The 27,759-nt window shown below is 32.8% G+C and overlaps 1 protein-coding gene across 3 annotated transcripts in view; it reads left to right on the forward strand.

Annotated features, from left to right (window-relative positions):
• Positions 1 to 24,633, forward strand: part of LOC145292202 (uncharacterized) — a 160,594-nt gene extending 135,961 nt beyond the window's left edge. Inside the window, exons 4-5 of one of the 3 annotated variants that reach the window (XM_080138511.1) lie at positions 12,594 to 12,676; positions 23,264 to 24,633. In XM_080138511.1, coding sequence (XP_079994637.1) covers positions 12,594 to 12,676; positions 23,264 to 23,677 — 497 coding nt within the window. In that variant the 3' untranslated portion in view covers positions 23,678 to 24,633. The remainder of the gene's footprint in view (positions 1 to 12,593; positions 12,677 to 23,263) is intronic. The other 2 variants (XM_080138512.1, XM_080138513.1) reach the window with 2 other exon arrangements.
• Positions 24,634 to 27,759: the final 3,126 nt, after the last annotated feature.

Consider the following 27,759-nt stretch of genomic DNA (forward strand, 5'->3'; position numbering starts at 1 on the left):
ATGCCAATTGGGCAAAAGAAATCGTTCGTGCTGATTGACTAGCAAATATTCCTGAGCGAAATTCAGATAAAAAATAATAAAAGAATCAACAACAACTTTATTAAGCATAAAATATTGACTTTTTCTCAATATCCATTCACAATTCAAAAAAAAAAAAAAAGAACATTTTAATCTATGTAATATTCATTTCTTTAGATTAAATAACGAATAAGATTTCTACTTCACAGCCGGTTTTTTTATTATTTCACCCCCAAACAAGGTACAGTGCTACTTGTATATAAGGGACTACCATATCTACAGAGGTACTATGTAGGGAGTTGAGCAGCGAGATGTCTGTTTACATTACAATTGAACTTCTGCATGTCAATACAATCAGGAAATTGGGGGGGGGGATTCCAAAATCTAGCAGTTTGGGGGAAGAAACTATTTGAATAGAAGGTTTTCTGGCATGGAGGGATCTCAACAGTGAAGGAGTGGGATTTTGCAGTTTGCCAGGTTAGTCGGGATATTTATGTCGATGGTGTACAGGTGCTTCAAGTTCGTCGGAGTTCGTCCATTAAATTACTTGTAAAACAGGTGCAGGGATGCAACATTGCAGCGATGGTAGAGGGATTAGAGCTTGGGTGATAGTGTGGAACATATAGGTTGGAGACTTTTTCTTAGATCCTGTCTAAGAGGAAGAGATCAGCGGTAGATGCACTGGCCCAGATGTAGCAATAATACTCTATTCATGAATGAATGGTGGTTTTATAGGAATATAGGGTACTCTCAAGTGTGAGTAACTTTCTAGCAGGGTAGAGAGAGAGAGAGTCCACCTTATTTGCAGCAACCTTAGCAATGTCTTCAATGTATTTGTTCCAATTCATGTTGCCTGTGAATGTTAAGCCTAGGAACTTTCAAGTAGTGTATCATTAGTCAAGGCAATCAGTGGCTGAAAAGTTTCTTGTGAAAAGAAAGAAGCTTTGTATGTTAGCATCAATTCACAACAGATTGGAGGTTGTTCTCTAAGTTTCATCTATTGCCATAGATATGAGGCAACTTCAATAAGTTTACAAACTTTTTTCGTATCGGCACTTTTAATTATAGTAGACACATGAAACTCAATCCACTTCGAATAATCTTCATTTGCAATGGATTCAAACTAAGAAAAAGACAGTAGAAAAAAATTATGAATAATAATTTAACACAACGTGAAAAGAAAACTCATTAATTAGCAACGCAAAGGTTTACAGCATATTTAAAAAAAAATATCTAGTATTTTGTAGCATAACCATTATTGTTGATTACAGATTGCAGACGTTTTGAGTAATCTACGAACTACTTACATGTGTGTTCCAACAACTTCTAGAAAGCCCCATGGAAGTTCTCCTGTGTCTCAATTGCCTCTAAGATTTTCCTTAGGGAATAACCAAAAGTCGCATGGAGCAAGGTCTGGACTATAGGGAGGATGAGTAACTGTCTTTGTCTACCCTCGCTAGTAATTTATGGTTTTTTGACCACGTTTTTTAAACGATGTTACCCCTCATAGCCGACATTTATTTTAAAAAGTGTTAGCCGAAAGAAGTTTCTTTTTTTTTTGAGATGAGGATTGGTTATATGTATTATTATTCATTGGACTACTGTTTTCGTCGAGTGTGATTTTCACAACTTTTCGGCCGATATAACCTCCGACCTTCTTCAGGTGTATCTTGTCGAACTTGGGAATGTTTCTGTCGAATTTGGAAATTTAGACAGAATTTCGAGTGGAACCCTTTATTTACTTCGCAGAGGTAGTGTGCTCTTGTTCCGTCAGCCATGACTGGATAGAGGTCCTAAGTAATTCGCATATGTATTTTTCTGAGGATTGAACCTTCAACCTTCAGGAGAATATCAATATTTACAATTGATTTTTCCAAGTACTCTAACCACTGCACTACGGGTCCTTGCAAACAATTCTAGTTTGAATTTTACGAGACTTTTTTTTTTTTTTTTTTTTTTTAATTCAATTTTCACCCCAAACAAGGCACAGTGCCACTTTGAAGCAGGGGGCTACTATCAGGGACTTAATTAGCGGGGTCATTATGAAGGGAGATGAGTAGAAAGATGTTTGTTGACATTACACTTGAACTTCTGCATATCGTTGCAGTTGGGAAAGCAGAATCCCGGAAGGGAGTTCCAAAGACCCGCAGTTCTGGGGAAGAAACTATTGGAGTAAAAGGCTTTCTTGCATCTAGGGATCTCTACTGTAAAGGGATGAGACTTAGTAGCTTGTCGGGTTTGTCGGGGGTAGTTACGTCGGGGAGGTACAAGTGTTTGCAGTTCGTCAGAGCATTCACCATTGAAATATTTGTAGAACAGGCAGAGGGATGCAACATCTCGTCGATGGGACAAAGGCTGAAGCCTAGATGACAGTTCAGGACTTATCAGGTTGGCGACTCTCTTTTGAACCCTGTCCAGGAGCGAGAGACAAGAAGCAGATGCACCAGCCCAGATGTGACAACAGTACTCCATACATGGGCGAATGGTTGCCTTATAGAGGTATAGGATACTGTCAGGCGTAAGTAGTTTTCTAGCATGGTAGAGGGAGCCAACCTTCCTTGCAGCAGCCTTGTCAATGCTCTCAATGTATCTATTCCAGTTCATATTCCCTGTAAACGTTAGGCTGAGGAGTTTAAAAGAAGTACTTTCAGGTAATGTGTTCTTAGCCATTGCTATTGGTGGTAGAGAAGGTTTCTTGTAGTTATTGAAGGAGACAAGCTTAGTCTTAGCAGCATTGAATGTGACCAACCATTTTTGTCCCCATTCCACTACGGATTGGAGGTCATCCTCTAGTGTTTCTGCCATTTCCTTGGATATGTGTTCATTTGTTTTCCCCTCATATCTGTTATAGAAAGTGGTGTCATCGGCAAATATACCCATCTCTGAAACAATTTTATCAGGGAGGTCGTTTATGAATATCAGGAATAATAGAGGTCCAAGGATAGACCCCTGAGGTACTCCCGCATTTATGTCATATTGTTTGGATGTACGACCGTCGAGGATAACTTTGATTTTTCTATTACTTAAGAAGGATTTAATTACATTATGAATTCTTCCAGTGATTCCATATGATCTAATTTTCCTTAGAAGACCATCGTGCCATACCCTGTCAAAAGCCTTAGATATATCGAGGGCCACCGCTCTACCCTCCCCTGTTTTATCCAATGAACGGTATATACGTTCAGAAACTACAGTTAAGATATCTGCTGTTGAACGGGCTTGCCTGAATCCATATTGTTTGTCAGTCAGGAGTTTAGCAGCTGTTAAGTGTTGGACTAGGGCTTGATTAACTAAGGACTCAAATATTTTGGCGAAAAGCGGGAGGAGGCTAATCGGGCGATAATTTAGTGGGTCAGTTCTTTCACCAGAATTCTTGAAGACTGGTACCACAGAGGCGGTTTTCCAGCAGTCGGGAAAACAAGATTCATTAAGGCATTTATTATAAAGTTTGGACAGAACTGGAGCAACCTCAGCAGAGCATTTTTTTAATAGCACAGCCGTGATGAGATCTGGTCCACACGCTTTTGAGGTGTCTAGGTTTTTTATAATAGCATGTACCTGAGAAGGGGTGATTTTCAAATCGTAAATATCACTATTTATTACTAATTATTACTATATATATATCTATGTATATATATTAATGTTTTTACTTATTACTTGTATATATTATCTATTGTTTATAATTACTGGTTCCCATATCGTATTAAATTTTATACTAGGTCTACTTAGTAGTTGGTTAATCTCCAGCATATGTGCTGCTTCTTTCAGTCGACTTACTTTCCACCGTTCCTCTCTGTCTATAATTTTTACTTTGTCTCATAATGGTTTCCCTTTTCCTTCCAGATATTGTACTGCGGCTTTTCAATGTTCTTCTAACCGTACTTTCAATGGACGACATGTTTCACCTCTGTATAGTTTTCCACATTTACATGCGATTTCATATACACAGTTCTTAGTCATGATTTTTTCTGTAGGGAACTTGACTCTCACAAGCTGTTTCCGGAGAGTTGAATCACTCCTGAATACTGTCCTGATGTCATATGGATTACATATTTGTTGAAGTTTTTCAGACAAGCCCTTCATATATGGTATACAAACTGTGTTGGGATTCTGAATGGTGTCCTTTTGTGTCTGGTCCAGATTTCTTGGAGCTGATGTCATGCTTTCTGGATAGTTGTTTCGGTGGAGGGTTTTTCTTAAACTGCCCATCTCCTCTTGATATGCACTGATGTTATTACATATTGCTTTTACTTGGTGTTGTCTAGACCTTTATTCCTGATCTGAAATGGAACGTACATCAAATCCGTTACCAAGGTCTCTGGAAAAATGGTGGGATTCTTCTATCGATCCAATAGAAATCTACCTGCTGATGCAATTCTCTACCTATATAAAACCCAGGTACGTCCAAGGATGGAGTATTACTGTCACATCATACGTTTTTTTATTTTTACAAAGGAATCACCACTTATCAAGGCCCAGAGGCCACTCGAGGATAAGCGTAAAAGAGTGAACAGTAGTCAATAAGACAATATCATAGTAATCGTTAGTAGTGTTAATTTGGTAAATTGGATTACTTAAGGGGAACGACTCATCAAGAACTTGTTTACATGGGACTTGAAGGTGACCATATTGTAGTCAGCTGGAAAGCAGGTAAACGGAAGAGAGTTCCACAGGCATGCAGTTCTAAGAAAGCAGCTTTGTTCATGGAATCTACGTTTAGGTTTAGGCACGGATAAATAGTGGGGGAAATTATTGATAGTGTTTTCAACTAGACAAATGTTTCTCATGAATGTTTGGTGAGGGGGGCATAGATTGGAGCTCAGACGAGCACTTGCCATGAAATTAATGATAAAACAGAGATTCGCAAAGTCTCTTCTGTGAGAAAGAGGTTGAAGGAAAGAGAAAAGGTCATCCCCCACTAGGCTACGAAGTCTATTCTGAACTCTGTCAAGGCAGGATAAGATCTTTCTACCACGTATATATATATATATATATATATATATATATATATATATATATATATATATATATCCATCTATGAATTCTGAGGAAGCTAGTCGGATTTTTCCTCTCCTTTTTGAGGATTTCCCCCTAGCTGAAACAATATGTAAACTCATTCTGGACTCACAGTAATAAATTTCCTATATACTGCTCTGGCTACACATTGAGCACTCTAGTCCGGTTTTTTCACCACTGGTATATATATTAGTTGATTTTGATGCAGAATAATTCTTTACTTGAAGATTTCTTATAATTTAATGAAACTGATGTCCAAAAATTATTCATGCAGTCGTTTGCTTTCACCCCCCCCCCTCAAATAATCTTCCAATGTTGCCTCTCTTTCACTCTTTCGTTCTCTCTGTTTCGCTTTTCACCCACCCCCCGCATTTTCCTCTTTCTCTCTCTGGATTTCCTCCTCCTTTTCTCCTTCTTCTTTCTTTCATTTAATGTTTTTCCCAAAAAGTTTACATTATTACAAACAATTCTTACTGTGGCGAAACAGTAAAATAAAAGACGCAATTAAATAAATAAACAAAAAGAACGGAGAAAAAAAAGAGAGAAACAGAATTAACGGGTGACGTTGTAAGCAAAGGATGGTTAGCAAGCAACATTTCGTACTATTATTTATGTCGACGACATGGTAAAACTTTAATAAAAAAAAGTTTACAGTTTCCTTTTCTCCCGCTAGGCACAGACACCAAGATAAACGACACTCAAAATCCTTCTTTATGGCTTTAGCTTCAGAGAAGAAAATAAACAAACCTCTCTATATTATTGTTGTCAATTAACGCAATAAAAATCCTAAAGTTTTGGCTTTTCTTTATATTTCTTTATTTTTATATACAAAAATAATATTTATTACAATAAAAAAATAAGATAATACATAACCTGGATTCGAACTTGGCACACCAAGCTTATCAGCCGGTGTTGTTAGTCACTTCACCATTGTCACCTTCCTGCTGCTTATGATGATGATGATGATGTCCTTTTTCAGTTTGAAGATAAAATTGCAGATTATTTTGATAGATTCGAAATTGCCATTATCGTATTCCACTTCACCCCCACCCCATAGTGATTATCACTGAAATAAACTTAAATGAAATAGCATTTCTGGATTATTTTCACATGCACAAAAAAATTTCCAGAAAGTAAATATTTTCTGGAAATTTTCCCTCACAAATTTACTAGATATTCATTCAAAATTGATTGATTTGGTTTATTATATTTTGATATTACTGGCTAGACTCTTTTTTTTTTCTTTTTATCCTTTTGTTCTAACTGGGAATGGGGACATTCATCCGCTATCTCATGCATTTCAACCGAGAGATCTTTTTAAAATTCTAGCTGTCCCTTTCAGTGCAATTGTTTGAATCTCTCTTGCACTTGGTTCACCGAGTATATGTGCCGGGTAGTTCTTGAAAATTCTTTTTCATGAGTCCAGTTGTCCTTATAACTATTGGAATGATAGAGATCTTCCTAAAATTCCAATTTCTTTTCATGTCGCACATAAAACCTTGGTATTTTGTTATATTTTCCTCTCAGATCTGTTAACCCAGCATTATTAGGTACAATAACTTCTACTAAGGTTGCTTCTTTCTCCTTTCCCATATCCCTATGTCAAGTTTGATAGCTCCGTTTTCAAGGTACGTAGCTGCAGGAGTTGCATAGTCAAAGTGGATGACATATGACTTATTTCCAACTGTTATTTCTGATTTAGGACAGTTTTCTAAACCTTACTACTTTCATGGTGGCTCATGACTAGAAGATTACCTTGCAGGGCCACCGGCTCTCTTTATCTGTTTTTTTTTTGTTTGTTTTTTTTTTTTTTTTGCAATAGAGCCCCACCCCCTTTCTAGATGTATTGCCTTCACCACATTTGTGGAACTCCATTTATCCCCTATATTGTAACCCTCCAAATCATCAGAGGGATAGTACACTTTGCTCAAGGGTGACCTGGAACTATGCAAGGCAGTGGCGTTTATTTCCTTGGGGCATTATATATACCTGCTTACCTGAATACATACAGCACCTAGTATTCCCAAATGGTCACTCATCTGGTACTAGCACCAGTGCCTCTTTAACATAAATACCCCCGATTTACCTGATGAGTGGCAAAATCCCACCCCCTCACCATTGAGGTTTCTAGATGCCTTCTGAGAGTTTCTTCTCTCAGACTGCTAGACTTTGGAATTCCCTCCCTGTTTTCTGCTTTCATGACTGTATTAACCTGCATAAGTTTAAATGTGATGCAAACGGATATCTTTCTGCTCAACTCCCCACAGTCCCCTGTTAGACATGATCCCAAATAGTAGCTCTTTATATTCGAAGTTGTAATATGCTTTGTTTGAGGTGAAAATTAAAAACAAAAAAACATGAATATATTTAAATTGTACATGAAAAAAAAAATGAATATTCAGGATTCACAAAATAACATCAAGAATTCTTCAACTCTGCGACTACCCTGCTGTATGGTAACTCATATTTTGGAGTCAGATTTGATCTGATAAATAAGCAGACACATATTGCGACTGTTAATACCGATGCCTTGGTAACAGTCGGTAACCCATGGTAACCTTTGATGTGTAGGTGACAATTACCAGCGAATATCTCTACTGATCATTCACAACAACATTTTATTATAGTCATTTTTTTTTTTAGATTAGCAATTGCTATTCATATCGTTCGCTGTTGAATTAACAATTTACACTGCATGAAATCATCGGTTTTTATTGAAACATCGAATTTCAACAACTTATTACTCACTTGGAGTTCTCACATCAACCAATTCCAATTGTTTCTCGCTGATAATGACCAGATGTTTTCTCTGGAATATGAATAACAGTTGCTCTCTTCAATATTCCAGTATCCCTGTTAAATTAGAACAAAAATCTAGATGATGCTATTTTGTCTTTTTTTTTATGGAAATCGCTCCAGACAAGACGTGAAGTCACTTGATGTAAGGAGCCAACAAGAATGAATGATGATTATTGCAAACACAAGAGACGCTTAGGTTTGAAAATAAACAAGGCTATGAGAAAACAGTCAGCAGGGAGGGAGTTCCAAAAGCCTGCAATTCATTACCGTCGTTTATCATTTACTCCTATAGTCATTTTTATGTTATCAACATCGGTGTTACTGCATTTTATTGAGTGAATGATGTTGTAGACTTTTTCCTACATATCATTGGTCATTATCTACATAGTTTTAGCATTGTTATCATTTACTCCCTAGGAGTTCTCATCATCTCATCAGCATTGATTACTCTCCGGTTGTGTTCGCAAGAATCTGAGTGAGAACAAGACTGCTCAGATTTCCGGTACTCTCCACCAGTTATCAAATGTTTTTGCATTATTGCAACAGCTACTTACTACCAATTTCTCACTGGCAACTACCATTTGTCCTCTCTGGGACTTAGGTAGCATCTAGCCTCCTGAAAGTCCACATCCTTCTAGTGGAAGTCTGGTTAGTGTTCTCTCTCCTTGGTCTTTCCATCCTTCTTGACCCTTCACAACTATTTTGTGTAGTATCGGTCGAGGCTGGTGGCATCACATTATGTATTTTTATTATTCATACTCTCTAGGAGTTTTCACACAGGCCATCATCAGAGATTACTCACTAACAAAAACTAGTAGTGTTCTCTGGAGTCTGGGTGACAACAAGTCTCTCCAGATATCCAGTACTCTCCATCTCTTTCGATAACTTTTGCAAATGTCTATGCCTTATCGAAATAGCCACCTGCAATCACCATTGGTCATCACTGGAATTTGAGTGGCAACAAGCCTTCCCCAGATTTTAGTCCTCTTCCCATTTTAATGGAGGTTTGGTTAGTGCTTTTTCTCTTTGGTCTTTTCATCTTCCTTCACCCTTCATGACTATTTGATGCGGTGCCAGTCTTTGTTGCCAATACCATTTTTGTTGCAGGGGGGGGGTTAACTTTTGTAGTCTCAATTTATTATTATTATTTACAAACTGAGTTTTCATGCAAGCCATTATATGATTACTTACTGACCAGTGGTGTTTCTAAGAATCTGAGTGACAATACGTCTCCTCAGATTTCTAATACTATGAACAATCATGGTCTTACCCTGATTCCAATTTCTCACATTCTTATTTTTTTTCAAAGTTTTGTCTATTTTAGCTTTCATGTAGTGAGTTCAAATCATATTGTCCTGTGCAACTATTAAATAGACTTTGTGTTCATGGCTTAATGGTTATAATATCATTAAAAATGTTTACTTCGTTCTTAAATGTTTACTTCGTTTTTAAATGTTTACTTGCGTTCTTAAATGTTTATAACTTCTGTTTGTTCTCATATATTTCGTTCACAATTTTGTTACTCATTTACTTTGGCTCAAGTTACGGTACATCAACCATTTTGGGTTTTACAACAATCTTTTTACGTGAGAAAGAGGTTCTACAGTATGTGGACCGAATGCTGTTTCATCCGCCTATGCAACATACCAAAATGCATTCAGTACAATCAGATATTCTGCAACATACATTTTTGTGTCTTCTTTCATTGTGGCCGCACGCGTTGAGTTGCATCAGCCCCACTATTCCTCGTTCTCTGCAAATGAAAACTTTTCTAACAGTAATAAATGGATGCGAGCCTTCTGGGTTTTTTGGATATTGTTGAGCTTTATTTTTGTTTCACGTATCCACTCTGAAATGCATTGCCAATTTCTCCCTAATTCCTCATCTTAAGGGGAGGTCTTAAATTTCAGCTAGATTTCAACTGCAATGGGCATTTCCTCACTCCCCAGAACCAACTCCAGCCTGCCCTCTTCACTTTATCAAGACTGATCGTCTAACTCTCAAATCTCACTCCTCAAACGTCATTTCTTCACAAATCTTGCCAACTCTCATTCTCACAAGTTGGGTCCAGCACCCAGATGTCCACATTCGTTCGTTAATGTACTAGCTAAACAGTCTGTCTGCGTAGGGCTCTGTTATATAACACAACTGGCAGTGGTGATTCTGTTTCTCTATTCCAATGTTCTTTTTGTAGCCATTTCCTGCATGTCTCTTTTCTTGTCATTCTTATGAATCGTTCATGTAGCTGTTTCTCTTCCCACTTTTCTTTCCTTATTTTTTTGTACTTTATTTTGCTGCTCTCTATCTTATTTGCCTTGCTACAGTGATCAGCCTTTATGTTCTGTGGACCAGATTTATAAGGGGTAACCAGTTTTCTGTGTTATAGAGTTTTCCAGTTCTATTTTTTGAATCTTCACAATCTTCTATACTCACGAGTCTTCTCCCGCCTTCTCTCATTTTCACTTATAGTCATGCAATATTATCTTTATAGTGCATGCGTGATAGCACATTCTACCCTTCTCAACAATGTAGGAAATGGGTTAGCGAAACTCTGGTATTAGCAGAAGCTTGCACATCCAGACATAATCTGCTAGCAACTTCCAGTTTAGTAATAACCATATGATGAGTTGTTGCCCTTAGTTGCATAGTACTTATAACCATCGCTAATACTTATGTGGCACAACTAACTTCCATTCACCTAACACATTATAAAAAAAAAATCCTGAACTCAATCTCTTTGCAAACTTGGATTTTTAAACTCAGGCTATTCTGATCGATGCCTTAGGCATCGTACCTCTGTTGTCATCAAATGCCTTCTTCAAGGTCAACGGGTCATCTGAGGAAATGAACAATTGAATCAGCTTTGACATCTGAACATTTACAATCTATACATTTAATTCATAAGTGAAATGTATTGTTGTAATATTTGCAGTTTTCGCTATCTACGCAATAAAATAATAATTTGTGATCAAAATTAATTTTTTTATGAATAAAAAATAATTTTTATGAATAAAAAAAATTTTTTTATGAATAAAAAATAAATTTTATGAATAAAAAATAATTTTTATGAATAAAAAATATTTTGTATAAACAAAAAATAATTTTTTATGAATAAAAAATAATTTTTTATGAATAAAAAATAATTTTTATGAATAAAAAATAATTTTTATGAATAAAAAATATTTTTTATAAACAAAAAATAATTTTTTATGAATAAAAAATAATTTTTTATGAATAAAAAATAATTTTTATGAATAAAAAATCATTTTTTATGAATAAAAAATAATTTTTATTCCTAAAAACTCATTTTTTATACATAAAAAATAATTTTTTATTCCTAAAAAATAATTTTATGAATAAAAATAATTTTTATGAAAAATAACCTTTTTATGAATAGAAAAATAACCTCTTTATAAATAAAAAATAACCATTTTTTGAATGAAAATTAATCTTTTTATGAATAAAAATTAATCTTTTTATGAATAAAAAATAACCTTTTTATGAATAGAAAAAAATCATCTTTTTATGAATAGAAAAAAATCACCTTTTTATGAATAGAAAATATTACCTTTTTTATGAATGGAAAATAATAATAATAACCTTTTTATGAATAAAATATAATCTTTTTGCTGAATGAAAATAATAACCTTTGTTATGAATAGATATAATAACCTTTGTTAGGGATGGAAGATAATAATATTTTATGAATAGAAAAGAATAACATTTTGATCGTTGTTTCTAAATCTCATCTTGTTTCACTACAACAACATCGCCAACCTCAACGTGTGATACCATGTGTTACCCTGCTCGACAACATCGCCGACCCTAATGTTGTTTTCATGGTCTTCTTCTCTTTCATTTTCTCTTCTTTCAAACCCTAACCCTAACCCTGTCATCATCTTACAGTGGCAGCTGCTTGAGGGGGCGGGTTCATACGTATAAAGCAATAAAACAAAACACAAAAAACACAAACTCCAGCACATTTGCATAATATCAATTAGATTCTGTTCCTTAGTTGATATCAGCTCATTTCAATCTCCAAAAACACTCTCGATCTTGTTCAAGACACAATCTGCCTTCAACTCTAACTCAAAACTGTCTTCAACCATCACAAAGCCAATACACAACTGTTCCTGTCACAAACTGTTTCAAAACTGAACGGCACACCTAAGAGTCCAGTTGAAATACTGTTTGATGCAGAACAAATTCCAAGAATGCGTTTTATATTTTTTTTATTATTATTATATGTGGGCCATGTCTACAGAAAAAAACGGAATTTGCTTGACAGGAAAGATCATGAGTATAAGAAACGAAGGACGACAGCGGGAAACATACGTTGACAGTCTGAACACCTGGCCAACATCAAAAATGATGAGCAACAATGAATTCATGAATGCAGAAAGAGAGAGAGAGAGAGAGAAAGAGAGAGAGAGAGAGAGAGAGAGAGAGAGAGAGAACTATAGCAGTTAATGCTTGTGCCAGGCAGGACACCACTTGATGATGATGATATGTGCTAAATAACATATGAAAAGTTTCCAAAAATCTGATCACCACAAAGGTCCTAACTATGACGTCATAAAACGATGATGGCCATTGCACTAAAAAAAAACAATATTTTTATATTTTAAAGCTGTACCTGTTGCTTACACAAGAGTCTGCATTTTTTTATACTATTTATTTTGATATAACAATTTTTATACAATATAACTTAATGAAATATATATAAGCATGCCTATCTTAAAATATCAACTATGTTTCAGGTTATCGAGAATTGGATTTTGAACAATTGTATCGACCTATCCCGGAGTTAAATTGGATTCCAAATGATAATCCATCGAATTGGGTAAGATTTTTAATTTCAGATTTTCTTCTCAAAATTGAATTCTTTTCTTCGATTGCGCTTGTATCATGTGATTTGAAATTTTAACGATGACTTTAGATTTTGGAGGTGCCGTTTCAGAAAATTAAGACAATTTAAAATTTTTACTTGTTGAAAATTATTTTGTTCACCAATGTAATAAAATTTTCAACAAAAACTGTTTGAAAATTTAAAAAAAAATTCTTTCTTTTGATTTAACTTTAAAAATATTGAAATATTTTAACTAGAAACAAATCTTAATTGCAAAATTTAAAAGTAAATGAACATTTTAGAATTGCTAGAATGTCTAGACATCAAGAATTTAAAGTATCTAGAATATGGTTACCAAAATTTTAATGGTCACTAAAATTTTAATGGTCCACCAAAATTTGAATGGTTACCAAAATTTTAATGGTCCACCAAAATATTGGGACATGCTTTCAATTATCATAAAGCAATTTTGTAGTGTATGCCTGTTTCTCTTCTCTACAACCACTATCGACAATTTTCCCCACTCTCTATCTGTGTCTAAATCTAAACGCAGATTCCATGTACAAAGATTTTTTCCTAGGACTGCCCATCTGTGGAACACTGCTCCACTGGTCTGCTTCCCAACCGATTACAATATGGTAGCCTTCAAGTCCAATGTAAACAAGTTCTTGTTGAACCGTCTTCTTAAATAATCCAAATTCTACGCACTCTACAGCATTAATAATTACTCCACAACAACCTTATATTCATTAACTCTTATCCTCTAGTGGCCTTCGGGCCTTGATAAATGAATCCATAAGGTGACCTCATTGTAAAAAGAGAAAAAAAGTATAAATTAAAAGAAGTTTTATTAATTTATCTTAAGACGACCATCACAAAATTAAATTCCAGTCATATCATATCAAGAATTTATTTTTATTTTCCAAAAAAAATCAATACACAATGTCTTATGAACAACAATGAAATTTTTTTATTTAATTTTACACTTTACATATTTATGCAAAAGATCATTTTCATGTTTCGTAGAAATTGCTAAAATATATTGTAGACCTGGAATTGAGTTATGTTCAAAGAATTTGTATTGAAATAATTGGTTCAAAGAATTTGTATTGAAATAATTGGTTCAAAGAATTTGTATTGAAATAATTGGTTCAAAGAATTTGTATTGAAATAATTGGTTCAAAGAATTTGTATTGAAATAATTGGTTCAAAGAATTTGTATTAAAATAATTGGTTCAAAGAATTTGTATTGAATTAAATTGGTTCAAAGAATTTGTATTGAATTAAATTGGTTCAAAGAATTTGTATTGAATTAAATTGGTTCAAAGAATTTGTATTGAATTAAATTGGTTCAAAGAATTTGTATTGAATTAAATTGGTTCAAAGAATTTATATTCAAATAATTGGTTCAAAGAATTTGTATTGAATTAAATTGGTTCAAAGAATTTGTATTGAAATAATTGGTTCAAAGAATTTGTATTAAAATAATTGGTTCAAAGAATTTGTATTGAATTAAATTGGTTCAAAGAATTTGTATTGAATTAAATTGGTTCAAAGAATTTGTATTGAATTAAATTGGTTCAAAGAATTTATATTCAAATAATTGGTTCAAAGAATTTGTATTGAATTAAATTGGTTCAAAGAATTTATATTCAAATAATTGGTTCAAAGAATTTGTATTGAATTAAATTGGTTCAAAGAATTTATATTCAAATAATTGGTTCAAAGAATTTGTATTGAATTAAATTGGTTCAAAGAAGTTATATTCAAATAATTGGTTCAAAGAATTTGTACTTGCCCAAAAAGGGTTGATGTGCTGTACAATAACAAACAACTAGAGGCATGATCCTCTCATCACGGAGGTAACTGAGACAACTTTGCAGATAAGTAAAGCACATATTTGTAAAGAAAAAAAAAATGGAAAGCAAAAGATAATTTTAGGTGAAAAATCTAATTCTGGTTTAAATTAATTTGAAAAATCTAATTCTGGTTTAAATTAATTTGAAAAATCTAATTCCGGTTTAAATTAATTTGAAAAATCTAATTCTGGTTTAAATTAATTTGAAAAATCTAATTCTGGTTTAAATTAATTTGAAAAATCTAATTCCGGTTTAAATTAATTTGAAAAATCTAATTCCGGTTTAAATTAATTTGAAAAATCTAATTCCGGTTTAAATTAATTTGAAAAATCTAATTCCGGTTTAAATTAATTTGAAAAATCTAATTCCGGTTTAAATTAATTTGAAAATTCTAATTCTGGTTTAAATTAATTTGAAAAATCTAATTCTGGTTTAAATTAATTTGAAAAATCTAATTCTGGTTTAAATTAATTTGAAAAATCTAATTCTGGTTTAAATTAATTTGAAAAATCTAATTCTGGTTTAAATTAATTTGAAAAATCTAATTCCGGTTTAAATTAATTTGAAAAATGTCACAATTTGAGGCAATCGATCAGCAATAATAAAAATATGCGTAATTTTCATTATTTAAAATATTGTTCTCACAATTTGGATTGTATTCACGCAACATTTCAGCCGATATGACCTCTGACCTTCTTCAGATGTATATGATCAAACTCAGGGAATCTACAAAATTTCAAATGTCATTTTTTAGTTTTTAATTTTCTTTTCGTGGAAATCACTTCAGACAAAGCATGAAGCCACTTTAGGTAAAGAGCTCAAAAACTTGTTAACGATAAGTGTTAGATGAAATAGATTCTGACCCAGAAAACAGCAATTCTTCCCTCTTTGTCAGAAACATCGCTCTTTGAATGTGAGGCCTAAAGGACAAAATAAGGGAATCAAGAGTTATGAGGCTGTCTAAAGTAAACCCAATGTCATCTTTCTATTTTCTTATTTAATTTGCAGTGGTAGATTCTTCCCATTCCGTCAGCCACAATGATTTATAATTTTATTCTTAATATTGTTGAGAATTGAACCTTCAACCTCCCGATGACTATCACATAGAACTGATTATTATTTAGTACTTTGGTCTGTTACAGTGTATAACAAAGTGCATACGAGCGTGCGGGGAAAGTATCAGAAGGGGTACAAGTGCTTGTAGTTCGTCAGAGCATTCATCATTAAACTACTTGTAGAACAGACAGATGGATGCAACATTTTGTCGATGGGACAGAGGCTGAAGCTTAGATGACGGTTCAGGACCTATCAGGTTGGCGACTCTCTTTTGAACCCTGTCAAGGAGTGAGATACAAGTAGCAGATGCACCAGCCCAGATGTGACAACTTTTATGTTGTGTTGAAATGGGAAAATTATGGTAATAAAAACTTGTGTTAAAAAAGAAAAAATGTCGACCCGGATTTTATTTATTTTTTTTCTTTGTTTGTTTGTTCCTGCAACGTTACATTGTACATTGTGGGAATAATATCCAAGATGCAAATAGTAGTCTGAAACATCTGAATTATCAATCCTCATCTAAAAAATTTTGTTACTCTCACAGTGCAGATGAATATGTCTCACGAGTCATTTACATTTCGACATACAATATAAGCACGATAACGCATCAGTTCTTGTTAAATCACCAAAGTTAAGCAACGTAGAATCTGGTTAGAATCAGATGAGTAACAATTTGGAAATACCAGGCACTGCATGTAGGGGGTATGGCAATACCAACCTGCAGAACTGCATCCCAGGCTGAACATCCGATTCTTTGTATATTACTAAAAGGAACAAAAACTAAATGAAAAACAAATAACAAAAAGAAAAAGAAATGAAAAACAAATTAAAAAAAAAATAAATTAAAAACAAATAAAAAACAAAACAAAATGAAAAACAAACTAAAAACAAAAAATAAATGAAAAAAATAAAAATAAAAATAAATGAAAAAATAAAAAACAAAAAATAAATGAAAAATAAATAAATGAAAAAAAATAAAAATAAATGAAGAAAACAAAAAATAAATGAAAAAATGGAAAAAAATAAATGAAAAAAAAATAAATGAAAAAAATAAAACAAAAAATAAATGAAAAAAAATAAAAAAATAAATGAAAAAATATAAAAAACAAAAAATAAACGAAATGCAAATAAAAAAACAAAAACAAAATGAAAAACAAATAAAAAATAAAAATAAATGAAAAACAAATAACAAAAACAAAAAATATGTTGAGGGTCTAACGGGTGTCAAAAAATAAAAGTGTAAAATGGTGTTGAACAATCAAACAAATATGACTGAGTCGTTGAATAAATTTAATACACAATTTATTTTTTATTTTTTTAAATCCTAATTAAGTGAACGGAGAAGACAAAGTTTCTTTTTAATTGAAAGCCTCTTCCTGCGACTGAGGTAATAAAATGAAATGAAGTGGGAAAATGAAAGTTCTTGATTAGAAATAACCAGTTCTTTTTAGGAAATTTCAAGAGAAATATTATTACTGAGAATCAATTGTAGAAATCAATAAAGATGGCAGTGGATCTAATTTTATTTAAAAGCAGTAGAAATATTTTACATCGTGAACTTATGGTCAAAGGGTGATAACTGCGCTTGACACATGCAAAGAAAAATATTAACACAAATAATAACGATTCTTTTCTGCTACGTGAATATTTATGCAGAGTTTATCTATCAGCGAAATTGATCATTTATATTCGGATGTCCATGGTAATTTATTTTACAAAAAATAAATATTTCAAAGGTTTTTTTTTTTTCAATCGTACAACATAGTTGAATTGTATGCAGAGATATCATAAGAGTTAAACAATATGCGTGTGTGTGTGTGTGTGTGTGTGTGTGTGTGTGCATAATGAACAACTTTCGGCACAAGTTCATTTTTACTCGTCAGAAGTAATTCTTGTTTTCATTTTCGGAAGAGTGATACTATAGAAAAGGGAAGATAATCCAAAATGAATGCTTTTTTTTTCTTCTAAATATTCTAAATGGATTGTTACAATTTAAAAATTTTTATTTAATTTAATTAAAAAATTTATATTAAAAAAAGAAAAAGTTATAAAAAATACATTCAGTCCATTTCATCATATTCTAAACTGAATGTTATTTTATTTATTGTGAAAATAATTTTTGAAATATAAAACGTAATATTTTATTTGTAAATTTAAAAAATAATTTATTTTGAAGTATTGTTGTTGAATTTTTCTTTTTAAATCACCAAAAATAGATGTTAACTTTTATTTAATTAAAGAAATATATTAAAAAAGATTCTCATTTGAATGTTGCATTTACATTTTTTTTTTTTTTTTTTTTTTTTACAATCTCTATATCAATAGGATAGCGTGTGTGTTATTTATTTTGTGTGTTATGCTTACATCCGAGTGACTGTCGTTAATTGTTATGGACTTCCATTTCTTGTAATAAATATTTTTACCACGAATTCTTCATAAGTTTTGGTTTCGGTTATAACTGATGGCACTCAAGTAATTTAATTTTTAAAAATAATTTTACCAAGAATTCTTCATAAGTTTTGATTTCAGTTTCAATTATAGCTGATGGCACTCCAGTAATCTATTTTTTTAGAAATAATTTTATCAAGAATTCTTCATAAGTTTTGGTTTTGATTATAGCTGAAGAAACTCAAGGAATATACATATAAATATACACACATACACACACACACATATATTATTTTCGATTCAAGCTAATGCACCCAAGTCATGTGGATATATTTTTTTATTTTTGAAATCGAAACTTTATAATATATAAAAATCGCTAGAACAATAACTCTATAATAATATATACTAAATCTACAAGAATTAAAATATCATATTTAAACATACTTTACGACAGAGCTACGCCGGGCGTCCCTGCTAGCTTAGACAAATATTTTTGCAGTTTTAACAAAAAAGCTACAATAATATCAGAGCATCTCCATTTTCGCTGAACATCTACAGAATGCCAATATCAATATATTACATATAAATGAGTCTCCTGTGGAATTTCCACAGGTCCTGCTAGTTTAAATTAATTCAATAAATGTTACTCCGTTTTTTTATTGAACTTGTTTTGAATTACCAGAAAAGTTTCGTTAGAAAAAAAGAAGCATTAATTTTGGGTTGTCTTCTTTTTTCATTGTTATCACTCTTCGGAAAATGAAAAAAAACAAAATACTTCTGGCAAGTTAGAGTGCACTTACACCCAGATTTCTTTGCTGCTTCTTGTATGTCTGTCATAATTTTTTTACCTCAGTGTTTGTACAATAAAAACGATTTTGCAGTACGTTGATTAGTTTTTGCTCAACATCTCTTCAAGCCAAATGATAATGTTGCATATTCTTTCTTTTGTCATATGTTGGGACCCTACGCCAGCAAGTAAAGATTATGTTAACTAGTATGAATTTCGGTGATATTAAGTACATGTCAGGACCAATCGATGCCTAAACGAGAAAAGCTTCCTAACACATTGATAAACCTATGCGCGCGCTTCGGCGTACAAAATAGCCAGCCGTGATAACATATAGAATTACATGGTTTAATATTTGGAAAACTATTTGTTTTTCATCTAATGTTAATTTTTCGCCAATACTATACTGTGACAAGGCAGTTTGGTATGCGAGTGCACATTTAACAGCCTTTTTTATGCTCGTGCGTAGCATAAACGAAGGCTGGGCTGTGAAATGGAAAGTAATCCCAGAGTTAAGGGGTTAATACCATACAAACGGTAAATTTGCGATGGAAACGGTTACCATATTCTTTTAAAGCACAGACTGAAAACTACCAAAAACTTTTTTTTCTATACGAATGTGAGACGAGCCTTAAAGTAAAACAATACCGATTTTTCTTTATTTTTTAATTTCCTCGTGTCTTTATTGAAAGATGAAAACAAAAAAATATCGAAAAAACCTTTTAGCTAATAAACACTCCCAAAAATGCTCCCCCTCTCAGGTGACCAGAAAGTGGGTGCTCATTTTAAGTTAAATTTACATGGAAAAGTGATCACGCACTAGATACGAGCATGTTAAGGAACAACTTCTACATAAAAATAATTTTTTTTGTACATAACCAGCTGATGTTTCTTAATGAAAATAGCCCTCTAAACACTTTTAGAATTGTATCCGCAGCCGTTACCAATTGCCTTATCCCAAATATATGTGTTTTGAGGAAGATTTTATAGTTTGCTTGAAGCATTGTATGTAGTGTGTAAAGACTTGTGCTGGAGGGTTATAACAATGCAATATTATAGAAAAAACGCTGTTCGATATAAGACAAGATAAAAAAGAATAATGATAATATTCAAAGATTTCAATGATTTTCAATTAAAAATTATTTACAAACGTAATGTGTTGCATCAGGATGATATTGTGGTATTATGTTTATAGCTTGTTTCGTGTATCACAACATAAAAAAGCATGAAATAGAAACTCCATTTAACACGAGACAAACAATGAACATTTAAGGTTTTGAATAACTTTTATCAGCAATAAAACACTAGATTGAATGTGCGTGTTCAAAAAGGGTCATGTTCATTTGTCGTTACCTTTGAAAATAATACAAAGTAAGATGTTGAAATAAACAGAGGGGAAAAAAGGAGAATGTTCATAAAGAGTACTTATTCCTTGTTTCTTTTTAGCGATAACAGAGAGGAGTGTTTTTAGCTTTTACTGTGAAAGCAAAAGCAGGATAACGTCTCGCTTGACTGCACCTGTGTCCTGTCTTTAGTCTCTTGTTTCCTTCTCTTTCTTTGCTTACAAAAATCCTGGGTTTATATTTCTCCTTGCCGGCTCCCACAGACACGTTGGTTATTAAATCTTATTTTTAGCATGCCCCGCTCCCATTGGCTAATTAATTTGTATTATTTTCTCTTCTGGATGGGATGGGTGTGTGGAGCTTATGCGTAGTGACACGTTTACATACGAGTAAACATCCAGTCAAAGTTTTATTACTTTCCTCATAAATCCTCACATGTTTTTTGAATTTTGGAGGTAGAAGAAGAAAAACATTTAAAAATATATGTACATCCACTCAATGGAGGTGTGTTTATGTCCGGAGCTGGAAGTAGTAGGATGACAGTAGAATAGACTAACAGAGGCTTTTAAATTGTTGCTGAAAAATGGCTCAGTATTTATGTTTCTTATTATTAAATTATTGTTACAGTATTTTACCAGTAATATTTAGTTGTTTTATGTTTTACACAGGAATCACCACATACCAAGGCCCGGAGGCCACTCGAGGATACGGGTTAATAGGTATACATTAGTCAATGTGATTATAGCATAGTAAACATAAGTAGTGGGAATTTTGTAAATTGGATTACTTAGGGAATTGGTTCATCAAGAACTTGTTTACATTGGACTTGAAGACAACCATATTGTAGTCAGCTGGAAAGCAGGCAATCAGAAGACAGTTCCATAGGTGTGCAGTTCTAAGAAAGAAGCTTTGTTCATGGAATCTACGTTTAGGTTTAGGCACAGATAAAGAGTGGGGGAAATTATTGATAGTGTTTTCTGCTAGATGAGTGTTTCTTGTGAAAGTTTGGCGAAGGGGGACCATAGATTGAAGCTCAGCTGAGCACTTGCCATGAAAATAACGATAAAGCAGAGACAGGCTTACAACGTCTCTTCTGTGGGAAAGAGGTTGCAGGGAAGAGAAAAGGGCATCACCCACTAAGCTACGAAGTCTATTTTGAACTCTGTCAAGGCAGGATAAGCTGCTTCTAGCAGCTCCTGCCCAGATGTGTGTCTAGAACAGTTCTCCATCGTTGGCCGTACCTGGCTTTTATATAGGTAGAGAATTGCATCAGGAGTGAGATATCTACTGGAGCCGTAGAAGGATCCCACCATTTTTCCAGCGACCTTGACAATGGATTTGATATACCTGTTCCATTTCAGGTCAGGAGTAAAGGTCAAGCCTAGAAGCTTGTCAAAACATGAAGCCTCCCCAAGACAAGAGCCATTCATTTCAGCCGATGCTAGATTTTATTATATATATATATCATCATTATTATTATTTAGGGGTAGACTTTTTTGTCAGCCAGTTTTGTAACGCCTTCCTTCCCTATACAGCTTTTAAAAGGTCTACCTTTTGTTTAGTCTGTTTGGAGTTCAGGGAATTGAACACTGATGATGCTGTTATGTTTTCTTCTTCATCTCCATCATCTTATTCTGATTCTACTGTTAGTGGTTGTCTGAATGCAAAATCACTGTTCACAATTTGTGTCAACACCACAATGTTGCATCCTTGTTCCTGTATTTTGATGGAATGTGCTTTGACGAACTTGTGCCCCATGAACTGAAATTGATAAATAGCAAAATCCCCCTCCTTCATTCTAGAGATCCCAAAATGCCAGAAAGCCTTCTACTCTAATAATTTCTTCCCACAGACTGCTAGACTTTGGAATTTCTTTTCGGTCTTTTGCTTTTCATGATTATACTAACGCTGAAATTTAAATATAATGCAAACAGACATCTAGCTACTCAACTCCCTACATAGTGTCCTAGCAGATATGATCACAAATAGGAGTCCTTTAGGCCAAGTGCAATATGCCTTGTTTGTAATGAAAAAAGAATAAAAAGGAAATAAAAAAATGAAGTCAACACACCGATGCAGACATTAAATACAAGTGACTTGTCGGACATGTTTGTATACGGCTGAAATAAACCACCCATCTCTAAAGTTTAGGATCTCGATTAACACTGACTCGTATGGCCCTTGACAAACTGTATTGCTTCTCTCGTTTCCACAACTATTGTCTCATGAATGTTTTTGCTTTTCACCAGAAATCAGATATTTCCGGTTTTTCCTCAGTTTATTTTCACCAGAAAATGGAAATCTCTGCTTTTCTTTTTCCTCTGAACTCTCCATCTTGATGACTCTCCATCGTGTCGCTTTGTCTCAAATTCAATGAATTAGTAGTTTTTTCATTGTCATTCATTTCCGAGCTAATCTTTCCTAGTGGCCATAGCTTTAGGGGAACTGGGGACGCTATATAGTATCACACACAGAGGTAAAACTTTTTTTAAAGGTTATTTACATTAAAACATTAAATTGGTCTCCTCTTCTCCCCCTCCCTCTTCCTCCTCGTCATTATTATTGTTATCATCATCATCATCATCATCATCATCATCATCATCATCATATTTAAAGGATAAAGTCAGTCAGGCATAAAGAGACTCCAGAAGAGGCGGAGGAAGATGTAGAGGTTGAATTTTGCTGCTTGTCAGGTTTGTCAGAGGTATTTATGTCGAGGGAGTACAAGTGCTTGTAATTCGTCGGAGCACCTACCATTAAAATAGGTAGAGGCAACATTTCGTCGATGGGCAGCAGTTGAAGCCTATCAGCTGTAATTGTAACTTCCTGCACTGATGATTCCTGAAAGGATGAAACACTAGTTTCTTTGGGTAAAATAATTGTAGTAATAATATATATATATATATATATATATATATATATATATATATATATATATATATATATATATATATATATATATATAAAATGACTTTATTATTTATAATTAATGGTCCCCATATTGTATTAAATTCTATACGTAGTCTGCTTAGTAGGTAATCCAAATAATACGATCGGCAAAGTTACTAAAAATTCTGTTGTTGTATTTCTTGTTAAAGCTTTCTTAAAGCTTTTATTTAAAGATATCAACATTTTTTTCATTTTTCAGAGTAATACGTCCGTCAAAGCAATGCAGGTTCTCTTCGACATTCAGCTTATCGTCGAATCCTGCCAACGAGCACTGTTTGACATCCAGAAGTCATTGCTCTGCAGTGGAACCACAGAAACAACTGGGAACAGTTCGCACACCAACTCTGCAGCGGTGGCCATGCGCAGTAAATTGCACAAGTTACAGAACGAGGAAGGATTCTTCAAGTTTTGGAGTCAGTTGAACGAGTTCACCCCAGAGTACGTGAGATCGTCAGATTCACCGCCCCTGATGAGGTCGGCAGATGGGAAACGGAGGAAGATGAGTTCCTCTCGACGGACCAGTGCAAGGGAATATCTGGGAAGCTTATTCGTGTCATGTCTCCGGAGACGACAGAGAGTCGAAACGAGAAAAGATTATCTCAAAAGTTGTTAAAAAATTTCAAGTCAAATTTTCCTTTGTCGATTCGTAATCGGAACTTTTGACTTGATCTTCTGTTTTGCTCCTTAACATTTTTCTTCTTCATCTTTTGTCAGTATTGACTGTTATCTGCTAAAGTTGTGCGAAGTGTCTTAATTGGACAAGTAAGTGGTTGGGTTGGCAAGTTTCAAATTTGAAGTGTTTATAAAGTAATATTTATATTTATATCGCTTAATCGAAGCAACGTTATGACTTTCCCAGTCTCCCTACCCTGCTTCTTAAATATAAGAATATATATATATATATATATATATATATATATATATATATATATATATATATATATATATATATATATAGTAAGTTATGAAAATGATATATTCATGGCAATTAAGCTACATAGAGACGTCTGTGTTTCGTCTGCATAAGGAATTATTAAGCTAAGTACTCATAGAAATTTGAAAGGAATTTAGACACATTCAAACTGTTTGAAATTTGTCGCTACACTTAGCCTGACGATTTCTTACAGGGATCAAACGTGGATGCCTCTATGTAGCTTAATTGCCATAAATCTTTTTTATAACTTACTATCTAGCTCTGTTGATGTATTTATTGAGCATTGTTGAAGTAAATGCAGAAAATCTATACATAATATATTATATCTCTTTATAATATTATATGTGTATACAAAAAATAATATATATATATATATATATATATATATATATATATATATATATATATATATATATATATACACATATACATATATGTTAAACTCATATTCGTATGTACGTTATCACCTTTCACACACATTTAAGAAAATGAGATCATTCGATTGATTACTCTGATGTCATTAAGATAAAACAGATCTAAGTTTACCCATTTTAAAATGAATTGTTCCAAAATCAAACTATGTCATTCCATCGACTAAAACAGTAAAATCAAAATAAATACATTTCAAAAAACGATATTTGTTTTATTGGTTTAAAGAATATTTCATTGCCAATTATTTTTACGGTAATAAGACAGAGAATATATATTGTTTTAAAAAGAATTAAATTTACTATACTTTTAAAAAAGAAAATACATATCGTTTTATTTATTTAAAGAATATTTACCAGATGATAGCGATTAGTTTTATGTAAGAGGAGTTGTCTTTCCTTAGTAATATTGACTCCAACAGCACATTATTATTCCAAAAGGAGTATCATTATTAACAAATTATACTGATTTACATATATATATATATATATCAAAAGATTTGTTATTTTTAGCGACGTTAACAGTTTCAAAATGCTGTTATTTATTTATTTATTTATTTCGTTACCTTGGCGTTTATTAAAGAGCTATTATCTCTTTTTGTTATTCATATGTATATATGAATGAGTCTCCTCTTATTTTTTATGAAGCGTATTTTTATTGAATACTGGTGTCATGAGTTCGATCCTAACCTATGCTGACATGCATGTCCATGAGTATGCCTTTTTTGCACATAATATTAACTAATATATATATATATATATATATATATATATATATATATATATATATATATATATATATATATATATATAGGTATTCAAGAGAGAAAACTCATAAATGTAACGAGATTACTCGTATTAGGAAGTGTAATATAATAGTTCTCAAAGTTCCAAAGATCCAGTTTTCTCAGTTGGTAATTTATTGCAAAAGGTAATCATTAGAATATTGTTTCGTTCGTGATTATTTAAATATAAAAAAACTTTTTATTTACAAAAAAGTTTTTTTTAATCCATCCATTACGATTGGTATATACAAACTGATTAATGTTTCAAGTAACTGATCAACCTCTCTCTCTCTCTCTCTCTCTCTCTCTCTCTCTCTCTCTCTCTCTCTATACATATATATATATATATATATACATATATATATATATATATATATATATATATATATAGAGAGAGAGAGAGAGAGAGAGGGAGAGAGATAACCTATTTATACCAGCATTAGGGGCTACTTATGTGCATATATGTTTCAGCTTTGATTTCTTTCAAAATCCAGTATCAACACCTCAAAAGTTCAGACTAATCACCTGATGATGCTAAATTTCGAAAGCAATCACAGGTTCCAACGTTCCAATATAGAAATTAGTATAGAAAAAAAAACGTTTCATTTAGCTTTAACTTTTTAAAACCTTACAAATCTGCAATGAAAATGATAACGATAAAAACAATTTACAAATAAAGTTTTAAGCATTTCTCAATATACGTACTTTTGTTTGCTTTAAGGTGGAGGATGTCTTCTTGGGAAAAAAAAAACAACAAAGAAAAACTTTCTATTGAAATATTTAAGCTTATAAGCTTTTTTTTTTAATTAATTGGCATTGCATCAATGCCGTAGCTAAAGAGTGAAACAAGGGCAGAACGAACACTCCCCCAGAGTACATTTTTCGAGAATGTCAATTTTCAAAACTTAAAAAAGAAAAAAAAAAACACAGTCACGATTTTTTCAGATTTCTTTTAGACTGTTTCATCAAACACTATGGGTCCTGACCAACAACGAGGCAATCGGCCTTTCTTCATAGAAATACTACAGATAACATCGCCACACTAAGGGTGCTGACATCACATCCAAAATGGTATTAAAACTCCATAATTTTAAATACAAAATATCAATTATTTATTTTTCCTTTAAAATTGTATCTTCAGCTTATATTGTTTTAATTTCACATTACTTAAGTGAAGGAGAAAGTGTATTTATGGACCGTACGTGTGTAGATTGGACTAGATAAATTTAAGTCTGCAGACTTATTACTAGGATCCATGCTAGATTAGATGTGTATACTATGCAGGGCACTTGGTCGTTAGAGTAAGTAAAATATCTATCTTGTATTGTGGCATGTTCACGCCATAGATGAAATCATGGTTAGTGTTCTCTATAAGCTTCGGTCTATTGTTGGTCGGATTTCTCTGAAGACATTAAAAAAAGAGGAATATATATAGGCCTGTGCTCCATCGAGATGCTAATTTTTTTCACTTGAGCACCTGCCCTGAGGAAGTTCTCTGCACGTCACTGCCATTCAGAGTTAGGCGTGAGATGTTTAAACATTAATCATAATAATGATTTGAAGTTGGCAGAATACATGGAGTGGGTTACCATTACCTTCCCCAGCGCAGTGGTATCTGACTCACCTGTTTGCACATATCCGTTGTCCTTAGATCGTCTGCAGGCAGAGCTGCAATCGAATAATGTAATTTTTAATACCATAGAATCAATGATCTGCTAGAGATTCCTATCTTACTTTAAAATTATTTTTCAACTGTGCAAAAAGTAAATTAAATTGTATACCAAAATGGTCAACAGGATACCCGACATTATTTCAAAACATCTTATTGTTGCATAAAACCATTATATTTACTTATTTGTATTATAATTTAATAATAGTTGAAGATTTCAAGATGGACGCTTCCTGTTGCGTGGTTGAGTGAGATTATAGGCATGTTTTTTAGTATAATTTCTTTTTTGTTTCCGTTCTTACGGCATTTTTTTACGGCATTCTTTATGGCATTCTTTTGATTTGTTTTATTTTTTAAAAAGAGACGTACATTCTCGAAATTATCAAATACATTTAACATTCCGATTATATTAAACAGTATATCAATATTTACTGAATTATATATGTGAATCAATGAAAAAGAAACAGATATACGAAGATTTATAATCTTAATAAGACCTTCATTCGTTTATCTGCTTTTGTTCATATGTCACGTAATTTTGTAGGGGAAAAAAATTTAAGAGAAATTAAATTCCTCTGCCCCAAACAAAATAATAATAGAAAAAAAACAATGACACCTCCTTCTCGTTTAAAATGCACCGCATTTATTTTTCAACAAAATAACAAGATGAACAAGCAAAGTCCGATCGGTAAGAGTTCTTGTGAAATCATTGAGGTTAGAATATTCAAATTAGGTGAAAACCCTTTGTGGAATTATTAAGATTAAAAGGTAATGTTAGATGAAAGTCCTTCGTTAAAATAATAAGATTGGAAGGTGAAAGTCTTTTGTGAAAATAATGTCCTTATTTCAAGGTTTTTGTTTTAACTGGCGAAGTTCGCC

This window comes from Euprymna scolopes, chromosome 13 (genome assembly GCF_053919585.1).
Source record: "Euprymna scolopes isolate OS-2025 chromosome 13, ASM5391958v1, whole genome shotgun sequence".
NCBI lineage: Eukaryota > Metazoa > Mollusca > Cephalopoda > Sepiida > Sepiolidae > Euprymna > Euprymna scolopes.